General features: G+C 40.0%; 1 protein-coding gene across 1 annotated transcript in view; it reads left to right on the top strand.

The window, feature by feature from the left end:
* STK10 (serine/threonine kinase 10) overlaps nt 1-16,159 on the top strand; it is a 47,125-nt gene extending 30,966 nt beyond the window's left edge. The window contains exons 5-19 of the mRNA XM_053464705.1: nt 3,808-3,880; nt 4,005-4,199; nt 4,920-5,001; nt 5,907-6,038; nt 6,298-6,843; nt 9,851-9,981; nt 10,221-10,344; nt 10,638-10,817; nt 10,971-11,063; nt 11,941-12,070; nt 12,433-12,557; nt 13,677-13,865; nt 14,584-14,709; nt 15,021-15,134; nt 15,263-16,159. Of these exons, the coding sequence (XP_053320680.1) occupies nt 3,808-3,880; nt 4,005-4,199; nt 4,920-5,001; nt 5,907-6,038; nt 6,298-6,843; nt 9,851-9,981; nt 10,221-10,344; nt 10,638-10,817; nt 10,971-11,063; nt 11,941-12,070; nt 12,433-12,557; nt 13,677-13,865; nt 14,584-14,709; nt 15,021-15,134; nt 15,263-15,400 (2,378 nt within the window). The 3' untranslated portion in view covers nt 15,401-16,159. The remainder of the gene's footprint in view (nt 1-3,807; nt 3,881-4,004; nt 4,200-4,919; nt 5,002-5,906; nt 6,039-6,297; nt 6,844-9,850; nt 9,982-10,220; nt 10,345-10,637; nt 10,818-10,970; nt 11,064-11,940; nt 12,071-12,432; nt 12,558-13,676; nt 13,866-14,583; nt 14,710-15,020; nt 15,135-15,262) is intronic.
* The last annotated feature ends 1,208 nt before the right edge of the window (nt 16,160-17,367 follow it).

Here is a 17,367-nt window from a genome sequence, read left to right as displayed (position 1 = left end):
GCCTGGAATGGGTGTTGACCTTTTTCCCGCGGCCATTGCGGCACGGGGCTCTGGTATCCGTGCCTATCTGTCTCGTACTGGTCTTGCGCCTCTGGGGGACCTGGTGGCCCCTGGTCCTCCGACCCTCTTAGCCCGGTTCCGTTATTCACAGCTTCTTCACTTCTTTCGGTCCTTGAGTCGGCCCCATCATGTCCTCAGGGACCTTACCACGTTTGAGCGTCTCTGCATTGCCGCCTCGCTCCCGGCACATGGTGTATCCCTTCTCTACGGTCTCCTCCTGACGGTCTTGCATCCCACTCCTCCCCCCTTTATGGGCAGGTGGGAGTCGTCTTTGCACGTTGTCTTCTCGGAAGGTCAGTGGGAGAAGATGTGTATTCTTACGCACCGCTGCTCCATCAGTAATAGGGACCAGGAAATGTGCTACAAACTGCTTGCTCAGTGGTATCGATCTCCTGCTTCTACTGCACGCTACAATCCTGCTATGTCGGACGCATGTTGGCGGTGTGGCTTTTCGCCTTGTTCCATCCTCCACCTCTGGTGGGACTGCCCTGTCCTACGCCCTTTCTGGACGACTGTGCACTCGTACTTGCAAACCCTATCGGACGACACGATTCCTTTTACCCCGGAGTTTTTGCTCCTTCATCACATGTCCTACCCGATTTCTTGGTATAAAGCCTCTGTGATCCGCCACTTGGTGACTGCGGCGAAGGCCCTGATCCCCTTGCACTGGGGAGATTCTGCCCCCCCTACGATACGGGAGTGGTTTCAGCGTGTTGAGAGGATGCGAATCCTCGATGAGCTGATGTGCTCCGCCTCGGATGCGGTAGATAAACACCTGCGCACTTGGTTCTATTGGATGCGGCTCCTTTCTGACTCCCCGGTCAACTCCTTATTTGACACTCCCCCCGTGTGAACTCACTAGCTCCTTACTGGGCCCCCTTTTTTTTTTTTTTTTTTTTTTTTTTTTTTTTTTTTCTCTTCTTTCTCTCTCTCCCTCTTTTCCCTACCCATCCTCTCTCTTTTCCCTTCCCCCTCCTCCCTCTTTTCCCTTCCCCCTCCTCCCTCTTTTCCCTCCCCCCCCCTCCTTCTGGGAACCACGCACCTCCCGGTTATGCCCCATTTTTGCAACCGTATGTCCTTCTTTTTGTACAATATATGCCGTACCATTCTGAGTGGTCTGCCCCAGGGCTGTGCGGTCTGGGTATGGGTTTGGGACTTCTCCCTTACTGTATTGATATTACCTGCCGCCTGTATGGGTTGCGCCCGCATGTATATGCTTTTTTGGTATGTCTCCAATGTATTTCCCACACTTGTGGGCGTCTTGGGTTATTGTGCGCATGTATGCTACCTACTGCAACCTCTGGCGTATTGTATTGCTGCCTGTGTTCCCTTGTTTTCCTTTCCCTTCCCCTGATTTTTCCTTTCTGTACCCCTGATTCCTTCGAAAATCTCAATAAATATTGATTTACCCCAAAACTGTGGCAAACTGCCACCAGACGTTCTTCGGTTAGTAATTAATTGTGTTTTAAGTAAAGCAATCAGCAGTAAACTTTTATATGGAGGAATTTAACACAAAATCTAGAGCTAGGGAATGTTAAATATTTCATTTTTTTTTTTAAATGCCATGGAAATTGAAACCGATATCTGCCAACCTGAATTCTAAACATATGTTTGTTTTTTTTATTAAATAGTTTTAACCCTGTGAATTTTAGTTGGCCTGCACTCTGCTGCCTAGAATGCAGCTGAAATATTACAGCTTTTATATTGAGAGAGAAAAAAATAATATTTTCCTAAAATTTTTCTTTAATTTACGAACAGTCTTTCAGATTATTGCCGTAAAACGTAATGTGGAGGAGGTTTGCGTAAGGTGTTTATATAGCGGCATCATATTCAGCAGCGCTGTACAATGGGTTAATTACTGAAAGTAATTGTCTTGTTTGATTATTACCCGTTGGGTTATTCTCACGGAGCTGTCATTGTATTTTCACGCTGCGTTGGTGGTATGTTCCTGTACCTGTTTACTCATACTTAAGGAAACATTTTAGAGCAAGTTCTATGTGTTTTCTTTTTCTGGATTACGAGCAAGCAGCACGTCTGTCAACACTGTATTTACAGAACAAGTTGGGTGACATTCTCTGTTTCTCTGTTTTTCTTTATCTGAAAATGTTCCTGACTTTCTGACCATGACCTTGACTTGGTATGAATTTGGCTTGAACGTTTTTACGCTACAGCACACATTCTTAGTTTCTGGAGCCTGTGTGACCTCCTTCCTATAATCAAATCTGTACGTTAAGTGATGGATTGGAAGAGGATATACATTGTACAGATACTGTTCGTTCATCACGGACGGAACCTTCCATAATCTAAATTTATGGAAGCGTGCTAAGGGTTTGCCTAAAATGGGAGCGTGTCAAATGCTTCTGCATACTGCAAGCAGGATATTTTATGGAGCTGTGCCTCTTTCCTGGTGAACATTCTTAGGCCTTAAAGAAACATCATAAAGCTGTCTCTCTCGGTATAAAAAAACACTGCGCTATATAACAGACTATGCAGTACGTGCGCTCTGATCACACACATTGTGCTATATAAGCTATCACAGCTTCTAGAAAAATAGCACTGTTTCATCTAGTAGGCTCAATTGATATTGACGATCTATGCATTATGTAGCCCATCTTTGTTGCATGAGAAACTATTTTGAGTTCTACTGAAATGACTGTCAGTGGTACAGCATCGTAGTATCCCAGTTGTATTGTATTCAGTTATCAAGGTAGCCAACAATTTGTTCTAGAGCTGTTGTAGAACTCTGGTAGAACCTTATCAAAAAAAAGGAGCATACCAATGGGCGTCATGGGGTTATGTTGGGCAGCTACATGTTAGCTATCCATGGCCTGCCCAATGTCTATGGTTAAAATCTGTGTGCTCCTATGGAGCATATTATTTAATTCTGATTTTCTTGCATCAACAGAGGTACTAGAAAAAGGCAGTTTTAGCTATAAATCTATAATCAGCCTTTGCTTCCTGAGCTGGACAATTTGCTGTCTAAAAGAAGGCTCTATTCAGACAGGAACATACCTTTTATCAGTCACGTCGGGCATACTCTTTTGCGGAGAGCGTAAAATGTCAGAAAACCACTAAGAATCATAAATGCCTGGCTCTTGTAAAGAAAAAAAAAAGCACTCCATAAGACATTTTATAGGGAAGAGAGCAGGTTCATAAAAGAGCTTCTTGTTACAAGAGCATTTGGGGAATTAGTTGTAATCTAACAGTAAAGGCTTTAAACAACCGTTACACTGTTTGATATTGGTTTAGGAAGAATGCAGAGCACCTGGGCTGCAGCTTCTAGACCTACCAGTCTCACAGGACTGTGCTAAGTGAGCCATGTGTGGTGTTGAATTCTTCTCTTTAGGGATGGGGTGTTTTTGCAGAATTAGTAGCCCTCAAAGTTTTGTCCTCTGTGTTCATCTTCATCGAGGGCCCCCCTTGGATTACAGAACAGCAAGATAGGTAAATTCCAGGATGTGGGATTAAGTAAATTGGTGGGGATCTGCTCTGCTAAATGTATTATTCTGATTTCATATGCAATTTTCACTTTTGTGTCTGGAGTTTAATGGAACATCCTTTAGTTATTATAAGATCCATCCTTTCAACCCTCCCTTTAGTAAATAATCCCCAATGTATGGAACAAAGCCATCCGCAGGAGAACCCTCCTCTGTGACTACACGTCGCTGTAGGCAAGCGGCTGCTTTTCAGAATGAGGTATTCTGCCAAGGGCACCGTCTTATCAACATATTTATTTTATTCTTTCAGCTGATTTTGGGGTTTCTGCAAAAAATGTGAGGACGGTGCAGAAAAGAAGCTCTTTCATCGGGACTCCCTACTGGTAAAAGTGCAACCTCCTTCCTAAAATATGTTCCTTGGCATGAAGTATGCTGTCTAATCCCATTAGTTTGTACAGTCTTTATATTAAAAATGTAAATGCTGTAGAATGTGTTTTCTGTTAACAGGATGGCCCCTGAAGTGGTAATGTGCGAGACCATGAAGGATGCTCCATACGACTATAAAGCAGACATCTGGTCTCTGGGAATAACTCTTATTGAAATGGCTGAAAAAGAACCACCTCACCATGAGCTAAACCCCATGCGTGTTCTACTCAAGATTGCCAAGTCTGAGCCACCAACCCTTGTTGCCCCTTCAAAGTGGTAAGGAGTTTAATTAGTGTTTTCGTGTTAGTCCTGTTTCTCACTTTGAAAAAACCCATAATGAAAAACCTAAATTTTCCATTTCTCATTCTTATCCTTTGTATGTACCGTAGATCCTCTAGAAAATGGCCAAACATGGGCTGCTCTTCTGTTTATTTTTTGTTACTGCTCTGTCATCATAAAAACCTGTATACTTATCACCATATCTTTAGAAAAAAATATGTATCGTAAAATAACACGGGTTCACACAAGGAAACTAAAATATAACGTGTTCAACAAACAATGGAACCCTTATAGAGACAAAACAGGTCAGGCCTGCTGTACTGTCAACCATCATTAGGCTGTTGTAGATAAGCTGGGAAAAGGTCTAAATGAAGGCAAGTAGAGAAATAATATTTTGCCTTTAAGAATTATTTCTTCATGATTTTGGAAAACAGAAGGTATCATTCATGCCCTCTTATTTAACTAGAACTTGACCTTTAATGTTTCTATTTTAATATGCCTGAATAATACATAAATAAAAAGACCTGTACATCAGTAAGCTTATAAGACCTTATAGTGGTAATAATAGACAAAAACAAAAAGTACTGTAGAAGTACTGCATAAAAAAAGTAGAGACCCAACATTTTGGTGCGGATTTTAATATGGCCATTTATGTTAGGCAAACAATTAGGTGAAGGACAAGGCTTCATCTCTATTGTCATGTTTTGTTCTTGATAGGTCCCCAGAGTTCAAAGACTTCCTAAAGAAAGCGCTCGACAAGAATCCAGAGACCAGGCCTAGTTCTGTGCAGCTTCTGGAGGTGAGCAAATGTTCTTGGACCCACAACTTGCAACAATTAGTGATGGGGGTTTATTTTTTAAATTACCATACAGATTGTACAGTCATTATAAACGTTCAACGTTCAATGTTCTGTGCCTGACCCAGAGGGAACATTTATCTTTGCCTCGTTGAGTCCAAGAAAGAATGCTTCAGAAATACATGATACATTGACCTCAGAAATACTTGCAAGATGAGCAGTCTCTCCCTCCCTTTTTATAAGAACTCTGAAGCTCTGGCTAATCAAAAGTCACAATGGCTTCAGCTGTTTGTTTCCAGCAGTACCAATGAGCATACTGTCCTATGGCCACACAAGCATTTGCCTCTCCCAGTAGGTACTTCCATGGATAGTTTAAATTTCTGGGACTGCACCCTTTAAACATTACTGTATAATGCTTATGATAATGAGACCGATCATCTATATCCACTGTATGGTTTGTTTAGATCGAGAAGATTCCCTGCCAACCTAAAGTTCTATGGTCCCTAACATACTTCATAGTAGTGTATAGAGTGACTGGCCTTCCTAGCGCAGTATTTGGCCACCTGGAGTATGAAATACGTCTAAGCATTTTGTTATCACCTATACTTTTTCAGCCAAAATTAATACTTAATCGGTTGCGGTAGTTAACTACGATTTTGCAGTAGTAGAGACATAAACAACCAAGTATTCTGTTTGTAAAACCACATTAAAATACAACACATCTATATGAGAAGCCTGTTGCTATAATGCCTCTGTTTGTTTGTTTGTATGTATGTGTGTGTGTGTATACACACACTCACAAACACACATACGTTATCACTCTTGTGATCTTGCTCAGCTAATGTGTGTTTAGACACCCAAAACTCTGGCTGATTGTAAATCTCATTCATTCCTGTCTGTGTTTGCAGCATCCATTTGTGAATAAAGTCACCAGTAACAAACCACTGCGGGATCTAGTGGCAGAAGCCAAGGCAGATGTTTTGGATGAAATCCAGGATAATGGGGAAGTAGAAGAGGAGGTCTCACCAGATCCACTTTCTGTAAGTTGATGCATGGAGTTGTTTTATGAAAAATAAAATATAACATACCTGGTAACACAGGAATATTTTGTTACAGAGTTTCCCTATTTCCTGTAATTTGTGAAAATGTGGCAATGTAGGTTTTTTGAGCAGGGTCATCTTTAGACATGGCCATATTGAAATGAGTGCATGGAATCAGGGCTTATTTTTTTAGTTTAGTGTTTTATTTATGAATGTGTTTTGTGTGTATGTAACAATGTATTTTTGCCTTATATTGTAGCCACCTAGAAATAAGAAGGATGATAGCAAATACTCATTTGAGGTCGACAAAGCCAAGGACGTTCCTGAGGAACCTGTGAGGAATGGCATAAAACCTCATACAGACTTAGAGGTGTCAAGCACAGAGAAGCAGAATGAGCGAGGTTCAAGCAGCGGATCAGATAAAATAGAAAAAAGCTCTCTGGAGGACCGTGTACAGAATCTACCCCCTGTTGATGATAAGCCTGACATCATCATTGTCAACCCACTTGTTAACAACTTGGACCACAAGAGGGACTCCATGGCAGAGAAGTCCAGCCAGAACAGGCCATACAGTCAGGATCTCACATCGGTCACAGGACACAGGCCAAAGAGCAGCTTCTCTGACCGTCTCTCTGTGGAACTAGTTCCCAATGGAAGCTTTGACGCAACTGGACGTTCTTTTAGTACACGATCCAAGAGGGATTCAGATTCAGGCAGTAACTCTGCCTCCGACAGTATGGACCTCACCATGAATTTGTCTGCTGATTTCTCTATCAACAAAGAAACCGGCTCTCTATCTGTCAGGGTAAGGAGGTTTTCTGTTGCTGATTTCATCGCAAATCAGTGATTTTAGTTCCTTACACTTTTGTGCATAATGGCTATAATCACAAAATGTTGGATTTTTTTTTCTTCCACAAAAAAAATCTACATTTTTTTTCTTAAACTATATATGTTCTTCTCGTGATGTTTTGTTTAAGTTTCACATAGGAAATGCTGGTAACACCTTTTGCGGCGTGAATCAATAGCAAATGTTTGGTCAGTACAACTCGATTAACGATTTGCCATTTACTCAGAATAGGATATATTTTAAATATATTTTTTAATATTTGAAGAATCTTCACTTGATGCTGTTTTAGAAGCTGTGTACTAATTACTTTCTTGGCCTTATGAACCTCCTGTATCTCCATGCTGTGCTTGGGTCATTTTGTTGTTATCTATGCTCATATTTTTATAGTATCCCAGACCCCCGTTATAATGTTACATATTCTGCAGAGGGGTCACTTTGCTTCTGATAGAATGTCCTTAAACACCCGTGGTTAAGTCAACAGTCCCTTTAACCTCTTCACTTACCCTTTGGTCTGTTCTGGATTCCTTCCATTTGGCAAACATCAGCTCTGTGCTTTAGTCCTGTGCGTGATCACGGCAATTATTTTTATTGGACATGGGGTGTTTCTGGGCAGCCTTTTAGATTCGGATTCCTTTTAATGTTTAATACAAAATACCAACAGCTCTTCTGCAGCCTGGAGTGCCTGGTATAGATCGAGGGCGAGGGGTGGCATATTCACAGCGTGGACAATGGTTTGCAGATAGAGGAAAACGCTTGTAAAGAGGTTCAGGATGCTAAATAGGAACTACCGGCTATCAAAAAGATTGAAGGATTGTAGTGAGCTGTCCATGCTATTGCATCATGACCTGTCACTACACAATGGGAAGCTACCTATGAAACGCACAGGCTGTTCTTGGTGCTGGATGGTTTGATCAACCTTCTGTTGCCATGTCAGTGTTTGTCATCATGAGGTCTGCTAACCTAACAGGTTTAAGAAGACAATTGTATGTATAATGCTTGGAGAGAAGTACCATCTAGTAAAATCTGATAAGCAACTGAATTTGGTCCTCAACTCTACGTTTCACAGTTGAGTGCACAAAACATAACTATGTAATACTGTTTGTTTATAGTAAATATGTTTAAAAACCCATGTCATATGTATACCATGGGGAAAGGGTTCTGCATTGTTATTCCTCCCTGTTCCCTTTAGCGACAGCTTCCATTGAGAAGAAAATAGAGGCCTCCAGGGCAGGTGACTAGTTGATAGGGCACTGTTGCCACAGATCTCAAGTGAATGTTAAGTTCCACGGACTTCTCAAGAAGTGTCGGTTTCCTCCAAACATAAACAGTTCGTTTCCGCCTGCCCTTTTCCACTTGTTCTGGTGCTGCTGAATCTTATAGCCTCTTAAACTACCTGTTTCACCAGCAGCTGAGACACGACAGGATTTCCTGCAAACGTGCCGCAGCTGTACGCAGAAACCTGTAATGTTTAGAAAGCGCTTAAATATTGCGAAACCACTTGTTTCCTATTATATTTATTTATCTTGAGAGGGAAGCCTGACTCTGTTTGCGTAGGGGGTGCGGAATGATTCCCGGTGTACTAGTCATGAGGGCAAATATTCAATATGTTTAATGTTTAGTTCTACATACCTTGGTGTCTTGCCATTAGTTAGTTTTTGTCCTGTTTACATCTGTTAATGATTGATTTTTGCGTGCTGGCATCGTTCTCCACAATATTACATCTTCCTGATTCTTCTATCCTATTTACTAAAACGTTATGATCATTCATGATTATTGCTTATCTTTTCCATGCCAGGACATAATTGGGACCTTTTCTATTAATATAATAATAGTCTCTCAAGTTGTCCCAGCAACTGCAATACCCTGCACCCTTCTCCATAGCGACTCGTGGTCCAGGAATTATGTACAGGCCAACAACATGCGGAAATTTTTTTTATTTCAGCCTAATAGGGTGAAATGACATTTTCTATATGTAATAGTTGCATAAACTACAAAAGGGGTATTTCTTCCTCAGGTTAACCCCTTCGTGACAATGGCTGATTATATTTTTTGTACCCTCTGTTTATTGTACCCACACAGGTTATTTTTTTTTTTTTCAGGACAAGAAGGGCTTTTTTTAGATGTCATTATTTTGATAGCATCATAAACTTTTTTTAAATGGCGTCCGGAGGGAGGGGCCAGATCACTTTCTGTACCCGTTTAAAGTCATGACGTTCCTGGCACATCAATTGTTGTAAACCGTTTGTTTTCGTGTGACATGCCCGGACCGTCAATTGTCATCAAGGGGTTAAGAAATGTGATATAAAAGGCATGAGAATTAGTTAAGTATACAGAGCATGTTCAGTGCCCTTAGAAGTTGGTGTTCTTAGTTGAAGTGGATAACTTTTATTCAGTCAGCATAGAGAAAGATGTAGTCATACAAGCTTTCTGGACCTCAGAGCTCTCTTCTTCAGAGTGAAGAAGAAGCGACATGGGGGTCCCAAAAGCTTATGTGACGACTCCTACACAGTTTATTAGGCCAACGTGGGAAAAATATCAAATCTGAGAGCACCTTTTGGACTAATGCGGCTATATCTGAGAAGGTAATTGTAGCTCATGGGCCCATCAGTGAACTTATGAATGGTTGCGGTGTTCAACTGAACTCGAACAACAGCAGTTTTGCTGCTGAGCTCAAACTGTGGTGATGGAAAAGCATTTCTTAAGCTTAAAGCTCAAACTTATGGGTCTTTTGTTTACAAAGGCTTGAATGGTCAATTTTCCTGATTTCCAGTATTTCCTTATTTTATAAGGTGTTATTTAGAAAGCGCTGATGGCTGGTCAACGTGGAAGTCATCTAATTGATTTCAGTTGTTGATAAAGATCGCCCTCTAATGGTGGTTGGTGGTTTTTCAGAAGCTGTACTGACTAGAAAGAGATGGAGAACAAACAGCAGGTAATAATATATTGTCCTTTCTCCTCGCCTCAGGAATCCCGACTTCAAAACAAAACCTTGAAACGTACAAGGAAGTTTGTCGTGGACGGAGTGGAAGTTAGCGTTACTACCTCAAAAATCATAAGTGAAGACGAGAAAAAGGATGAAGAAATGCGATTCTTGAGGTATGATGTTACTAACAGAATTTGTTTTAATCAGAGAGTCATTCAGTAAGACGGAACAGAATTATTTGTGTGACTGACCAGTCAGATTCATTCATAAGCACATTTCAGACAGATTGTTCTTATGGGTTATAGAGAGTGGTGTAAGAATGTGTCATAGGATTCCCGATGAGATGTGTTTCTGTACGGGACTGGGCTCCATCCGCTCATGTTTCCGTGTCTGGTTATTTGGTATCTTGTAGGAGACAGGAACTGCGCGAGTTGCGGCTGCTGCAGAAAGAGGCGCACAGGAACCAAGCTCAGCTGACCGCCAAACACCATTTGCAGCTGGAGCACATGATTCGCCGCTTTGAACAAGAAATGAACGTATGTTGGAGGCAGTAACACTCGCCGTTGTGTGAAGTCATAGAGAATCTCAAATATTTTTCTTTTTATAAAAGTGAACTTGACAAATTTAGTTACTATAGGTTTAGAAATAATTGCTCCCTGACAAACTTACAATGAACAAAGTTCAGTTATTTAATTCAGAGAAAGCAAAATTTTGAAGACTGTCTTTGGCCTATACATCTCTTGCCTTAAGCCTGGCAGCTTTTATTAAATTGTGAGTTAGTGCGTGCGTGTGTGTTTACCATATGTGTCTTCTGTTCTCCCATGTACAGGCCAAGAAGAAGTTCTATGACACAGAGTTGGAAATCCTTGAGAGACAACAGAAGCAGCAGATTGAAAAAATGGAGCAAGAGCACACCATACGGAGACGGGATGAAGCCAAGCGTATCCGAACTGATCAAGAGCGGGAGTATGCCAAGTTCCAAGATCATCTCAAGCTCATAAAGAAGGAGGTAACTGGTGCCCTTTGTGTCTCACATGCACTAAAAGGTCCACCGTATTTGGTCAGAGTATATAATTCATTCTGGGTTTTTTTTCTGACAGAAATGTAACAACCCAGTCCACATGCAAGCTTGCATTAACCCTTTGTCTGATGCATTTTATAGGTGAAGATGGCCGTAGAGAAGCTGCCCAGGCAGCAACGTAGGGAAAGCATGAAGCTGAAAATGGAAGAATTTGCTCAGAAAAAGCAGACAGAGGTGAGTCTTGTACAGAATGTCCCGCCCCACCTGTCTCGATTCAGTTAAAAATATATATAAAATAAAATGGCAGTACAGCTATTGTTCCATTTGGCCTGTGCAAACAATACATAACCTGGTCCTTTCTGATCTTTTTTTAATTGCTCTTATTAAAACCGCTAAGTCAAAGGGGCTCATACATTTCCTTCCTTTGTTCATTTCTCAGAAAGCTGAATTGTTTCTGGTAAACCTTCTTTTGTAGAATAGCTGCAATTTATAGACATGTGATAGGTGGTAGAAGATAGTGTTGAGTCTAGTACCACCAGCAGTAGAATGAGAGAGACAGTAAGATTACTTGATTTCAGCCTCAGTATCCTTTTTATAAACCTTTTGTTTTAATGAAAGTGTTCTTTAGAAAGTGTCTGATCAGGGATGTTGTATTGTCGTGCATAAATACTGCAGCTATTCCATAAAAAAATAAAGCAAAAAAACCCAACAAAACTTAGGCCTTGGATGCCCATTGATCAGCTTGTTTGATTCACTTGTGTTGGCACAATGTGAAAAGTGTTGATCCTTCCACTTGCACATCCACTCTTGTGTCCTCAGCATCACCTGCTGCTGCAGATTGCCGGGATATGACATCATATACAGGTGGTACGCAGACTGTGACATAGGCAGTTTTAGTGGATGGGTTTATACCATGCACAGGGCTCCTTCTCCCTTGCAATCTGGTACAATTGGGCTTGGTCAATGCCCAGTCTAGCTGTCTTAACACTTTCTATGATGCAATTTGAGGAAAATAGTGTTGTTGTGGGCAATTTTCTTGGATGCCTTGGGTTCTTTTGTCGCATAGATTAATCACCTAAATGGTTTTGATATTTTGTTTCTCTGATTGCAGGAACAGCAGTTTTTACGCAAACAGAAAGAGGATTTGACCATGGCCATGAAGGCAATAACTGTGGAGAATAAGACAGAGATATATAACAAAGAGCGGGAGTTTCTGAATAAGAAGCAGCAGCTTCTGAGAGGTAAAGTTAAGGGAAGCAGACATATTGTCCCCCCCACTGTTTTAGAATTATTTGAAGTTAATGTGTCATGTTTTATAGCTGTTTAATGCTTTTATGAGGTTGTTGTATCTCTGGAGAGGTGCCTGCTTTCACTGGCTTAGAGATAAGATGTATCCGTAAAGATTAGGCTGATGTGTTAATGAAATGTATATATGCTGTGACGTGCAGGATTTGTGCAATATGACGGGTTGACTTTAAACGTTCCTGCTTTGTGTGTTCTATATGTTTTTACCTATAAAGTGCCCACATTTACAAGTTCTACAAGTTAAATTGCAATGTCGTGAACCGAATCTGGCACTTGATCGCTGCCGTGTTTCACACAGATAGAGAAGCCTTCATCTGGGATTTGGAAGAGCGTCACCTACATGAAAAACACCAGCTGATAAAGCAGCAGCTGAAGGATCAGTACTTCCTACAACGTCATGAACTCCTGCGAAAGCACGACAAGGTACAGTGAAAGTGCAAATTCCCCTTTGTTGGGCTTAGTAATTCTTCCAAATTTTTTAGCTTAAGTATTATCAATTGTCACTATGTATGGAGCTTTTCTCAAGGAATTAGAAGAATGTATTCTGATGCTATTTTTCTACACAATAAAACCTTTGGAACTCCTGCAGTGTGTTGCCCACTGCTACTAACCAAAGTATATAATTTCCAAGAACTTCCCAAGTACTTCTGTGGGTTTACAGAGTCTTTTGTAGAGTAAAGGTTGAAAGGCCACTCGATCAGAAATGACCATTTAGCATTTTTGTTTTGTAAACTGCTTTTTGGTGAGTTCTAATGGCTGGTTAGAAATACTGTAGAGGCCAAGCAACAATTTACAAGAGATGTCTCAATCCTGAGTACTTTGTCATCATCAGAAAATTGCCGTGCTAGAAACAGTTCAAAGTCATAGAACTCCCCACCCTCCCGATTGTTGTATTGTCCCCATCGCTGTAGGTAAATATGAGCTCCACCTCCCAAATCCCTTTAAGGCTATAGATCTTTCTGTGCACCAACCACTGCTTTCCAGCAATCAAATGTACAAAAAAGAAGGGATTAGAAAATAAATAAGTGATACCCTTCCCATCCCAAACATTCTGGGGTGACCATAACTTCAAAAGGTTTAGTGAATGTCATAAGTCTGAGCTGCTGTTTGAAAGTCAGATTTGTTGGGAACCTTCTCTGTAACTGGTACTCTTGTCTTCCATCCCTTAGCAATGCATAACTTGACAATCAGTGCTTAGAGAGACATTGTATGGGTTTGTTGTCAAGAGCCACCTAGGGATCCATAATTAGATATAACTTCAAACACATGAGTAAGTTCTTTTTCTTATGAGCGCTCCCCCAAACATAAATGAAGGTGCCGCGAGTTGTGTAAACATGGAAATAGAAATCTCTGACCAAGGCTTTATTAAACTGTATGAGTGGCAGAGGGCTTATAGATGTCAAACTATGTCTGGAAAGGATGAAAAAAATATCTTTCAAAAGATTCGTATTGGCCTTAATATACAAAGGTCACAAATGCTGATAGCTGTTACTTTGTGTTAATATAAATTCAGAGAAAATGTGATGTGTATTGAATTTCCAGGAGCAAGAACAGATGCAGCGGTATAACCAGCGCATGCTGGAGCAGCTCCGGCTACGGCAGCAACAAGAGAAGGCCAGGCTCCCTAAGATACAGAGGAGCGAAGGGAAGACGCGAATGACCATTTACAAGAAGAGTCTTCATATCAGTTCAAGTGGCAATGCTGCTGAACAGAGAGAGAAGATAAAACAGGTGACTGCTGTGATTGAGCTATTGATAATGCAATGCCACCTCCCATCTTGTATCTTTTATTACTCTTATCTCCAGTAAGATACATGAGTGGAGAATAGCAACTCCAACTCAGTGTTTTACAGGCTGTACACTCACTACTTGTAGCAGAGTGTAATTTCTTCAGTGTTGTCACATGAAAAGATATAATAAAATATTTACAAAAATGTGAGGGGTGTACTCACTTTTGTGAGATACTGCAGTGTATGTGTATATACGTGTTAATGGACAGGAGTGTGTAAGGGCAGTGTTTGTGTGTATATGTGTGTCTATGGGCAGTGTAGGTATTTGTATGTTTGTAAGCTGATGTGTGAAGTCTAAACCCGTGTATAAGGCCAACGTATGTGTATATGCGTATTAATGGGCAGGTGTGTGTAAGGGCAGTGTATGTGTATATGTGTGTGTAAGGGCAGTCGTGTGTATATGCGTGTTAATGGGCAGGTATGTGTAAAGCCAGCGTGTATGTGGGTTTATAGACAGGTGTGTGTAAAGGTAGTGTGTAAGGGCAGTGTAAATAAAGCAACCTCTGTAAAAAAAAACAAAACAAACAAAAAAACTAGCTGGCACAATTTTCCATTCTTGCCTCGGGTGTGAAAGGAGCTAGCTACGACTCTGTGAATGGGCACTTAATAACCATAGATATTCTTCACCTGCTTGAGGAGCCGTGTCACCTCTATTTTAGTTTTCTCAGCAAGAGGAAAAGCGTCAGAGAGCAGAGAGGCAGCTGCAGCAGCAGAAGCATGAGCAACAGATGATGGAAATGCAGGCGGAGTGCGAGAGCAACGCCAGAGAACTGCAGCAGCTTCAGGTGACTTGGTCATGGTGAAGGATGATGGGGGTTTATGGTGGGATTGCCTCTAGAGATACAATGCTCATGCTAGCTAGGCTTTTAACCCTGCTTTATTATTTTGGAGTACCATGTTCCTTGGCAGTCTCGGCTTACAGCTCCTTATAATTGTACATCTGTGTCATACAGTTGGTTTCTCTGTCTACAGGCCTCCTGTCTATTGTATGAAATAACGAAAAAATCAATCGCATTTAATATTTCTCAGCTATACTAAAAACCTGAATATCATTTTAAAGCTCTGTTGTCTTTACAACTTGTTTATTTGTTCATAGAACGAGAAGTGTCACCTCTTAGTAGAACATGAGACCCAGAAGCTGAAGGCCTTGGATGAAAGCCATGGTCAGATGCTGAGAGACTGGCGGGAGAAGCTTAGGCCCCGCAAGAAGGTATGCAAAGTAGGCTGATTATAAAGTGCCATTCTAATAAATAGATTAAGTCTTTACTTATCTTTTGGTAAAGGCTTTTACTACAAGTGTTTTGTGTATGATAAAAATATGTTTTATGTTTCCTACAGGCTTTAGAGGAGGATCTAGAACAAAAGAAGCAGGAACAGGAGATGTTCTTCCGAATGAGTGAAGAAGCAGGAGCACAAACAGCGTCTCCTCACAAGCCTGCCAAATTCTATCCTTACACTTCTGCTGAGGCGTCGTAGGCTTTGGCCGACCAGTGAACAAACCAAACGTTGTTTAACAGAATTCTGTTATTTCTGTAAATTCTAAAATGTGAAAATCAGTTATAAAATAACGATATGATTTAACAATATTCTATTTTGTTAGCGTTATAAACGAAATAAGACTGCGTGTCTTCATTCTAGGTCCCTTTGGAGGCGTTATATCCTTGGCACGCTAAAGGAACACTGGAAACACACAATTGGGCCATTTCATATTAAAATGCACACACATGTTTCCCAAGCCCCATACACCATGCTCCCCCCATCCAGAAACCCCTCACTAGAAACATCTAAGTACGGAGTGAATGGTTGGTACATTGTTTCAATTCTGACTTGTCGTTATTTGCCTTGGTATAAAGAAACAATTGTAAAAATAATAAAAAAAACATTAGAAGGGACCAAGCAATATATAGACCTTTTTTTTTAATATGACATTCTAATGCAGAGCACGTCTAATATTAAGATGTAACATTATTTTATTTTATGACATAAATAAGAGCACTTTTGCCTAACAATTTAATGTGAGTGGACTGCTGGCCAGTCTGTATTTCAAGGGCCACGTTCATTACATTTTTGCTGTAGGAAGCTTAACCAACCAAGGCTGGACAATACTATAACATCTTGGTTAACTTGGCGTGAGCCGCCCTGCGCAGTATTGATATGCATTCTACGGTATAACATTTACTTGTGCCTTCAATGATAATCCTGTGTCATAATTTCATTCTCATTGATTGCTTTCTTTGAATTTTTTTTTTCTTGGTGTTAACTGATATTATTAGACATCGCCATGGAAAGTACATTTTTCCTTTTTTTTAATTTTTGACACCCCCAAGGTACAATGAGGACATTGGAAAGGCATTTTACTGCAGTTGTAAACATACACTGTAGTGTGTATATATCTATATATATCTATATATATATCTATATATATATATATAGATATATATAGATATATATATATATATATATAGATATATATATATAGATATAGATATATATATATATATATATATATATATATATATATATATATAGTCATAGATTTTTATTTGTAAACATTAAATTATAACATCACATTTATCTTTAAAACAAGGTTTAACCTTGTAATCACTGTAGCTTCACCAAGGTGCACTATGTACTTTCTATCTTCTTTCCTTTTTTATTGACCCAAAGTGTTAACAGCGCTGTAAACTAGAAAAAAAAATCTAGAGTATATTTGTGAAATATGATGTCTTTATGACAATGATATTTTGATAAAAGATGGTTTGCGCCACATTGTGTACAGAGAGTCTATTATTTGATAAGGGTTGCGTTTGGGTTAAAACACGGTATAATGTAAATACGATTCAAATAAAGTAACTTGTGAAATAAGGCTGTTGTATTTTTTCTTCCTGTCAGTGTACGTTTCTACCATGTCATAAGTTGGCGCTCTCTACCTTCCCCTACTTAATTTTCTCTGTGTTCCTTTGAGAACCTTTTATTTTATTTCCCTAAATGCTAAGATGTCCTTATGAATATTTATGTAAGATTTCTACTGCAGATTACTTCACATCATTAATATAATAATAATTTTGATTAATTTGTAATATTTTTGCCGTAGTTTGTTTGTGCTTCTCGATTTTACCTTTAACGTCACCAGTATTTTACAGAAAAAGCTCGTTAAATGTGCAATGTATTTTTTTTATTGTATTTGTGACCAGTAGAGTGTGCTCTAGTACATTTTAAAGCTCTTTTACATTTAATGCACTGATTTACGGTGTGACTTTTGCCCCACTGTTTTAAGTATAATGGGATTAATTTATTACATCTAACTATAGGTGGCATATTTTCTGTTAGTTTAATTGTTTTGGAGACATTTAGTTAAATCCAATTCCTAATTTTAGAAATTCATACTGCAGTCTGTGCATGTAGCATACTTAAGTACGCTTGCTTGTGACCAACAGGGCCTA

This window comes from Spea bombifrons, chromosome 4 (genome assembly GCF_027358695.1).
Source record: "Spea bombifrons isolate aSpeBom1 chromosome 4, aSpeBom1.2.pri, whole genome shotgun sequence".
NCBI lineage: Eukaryota > Metazoa > Chordata > Amphibia > Anura > Pelobatidae > Spea > Spea bombifrons.
The sequence above is the reverse complement of the archived record's forward strand: the minus strand, read 5'-3'. Positions and strand labels throughout refer to the sequence as shown.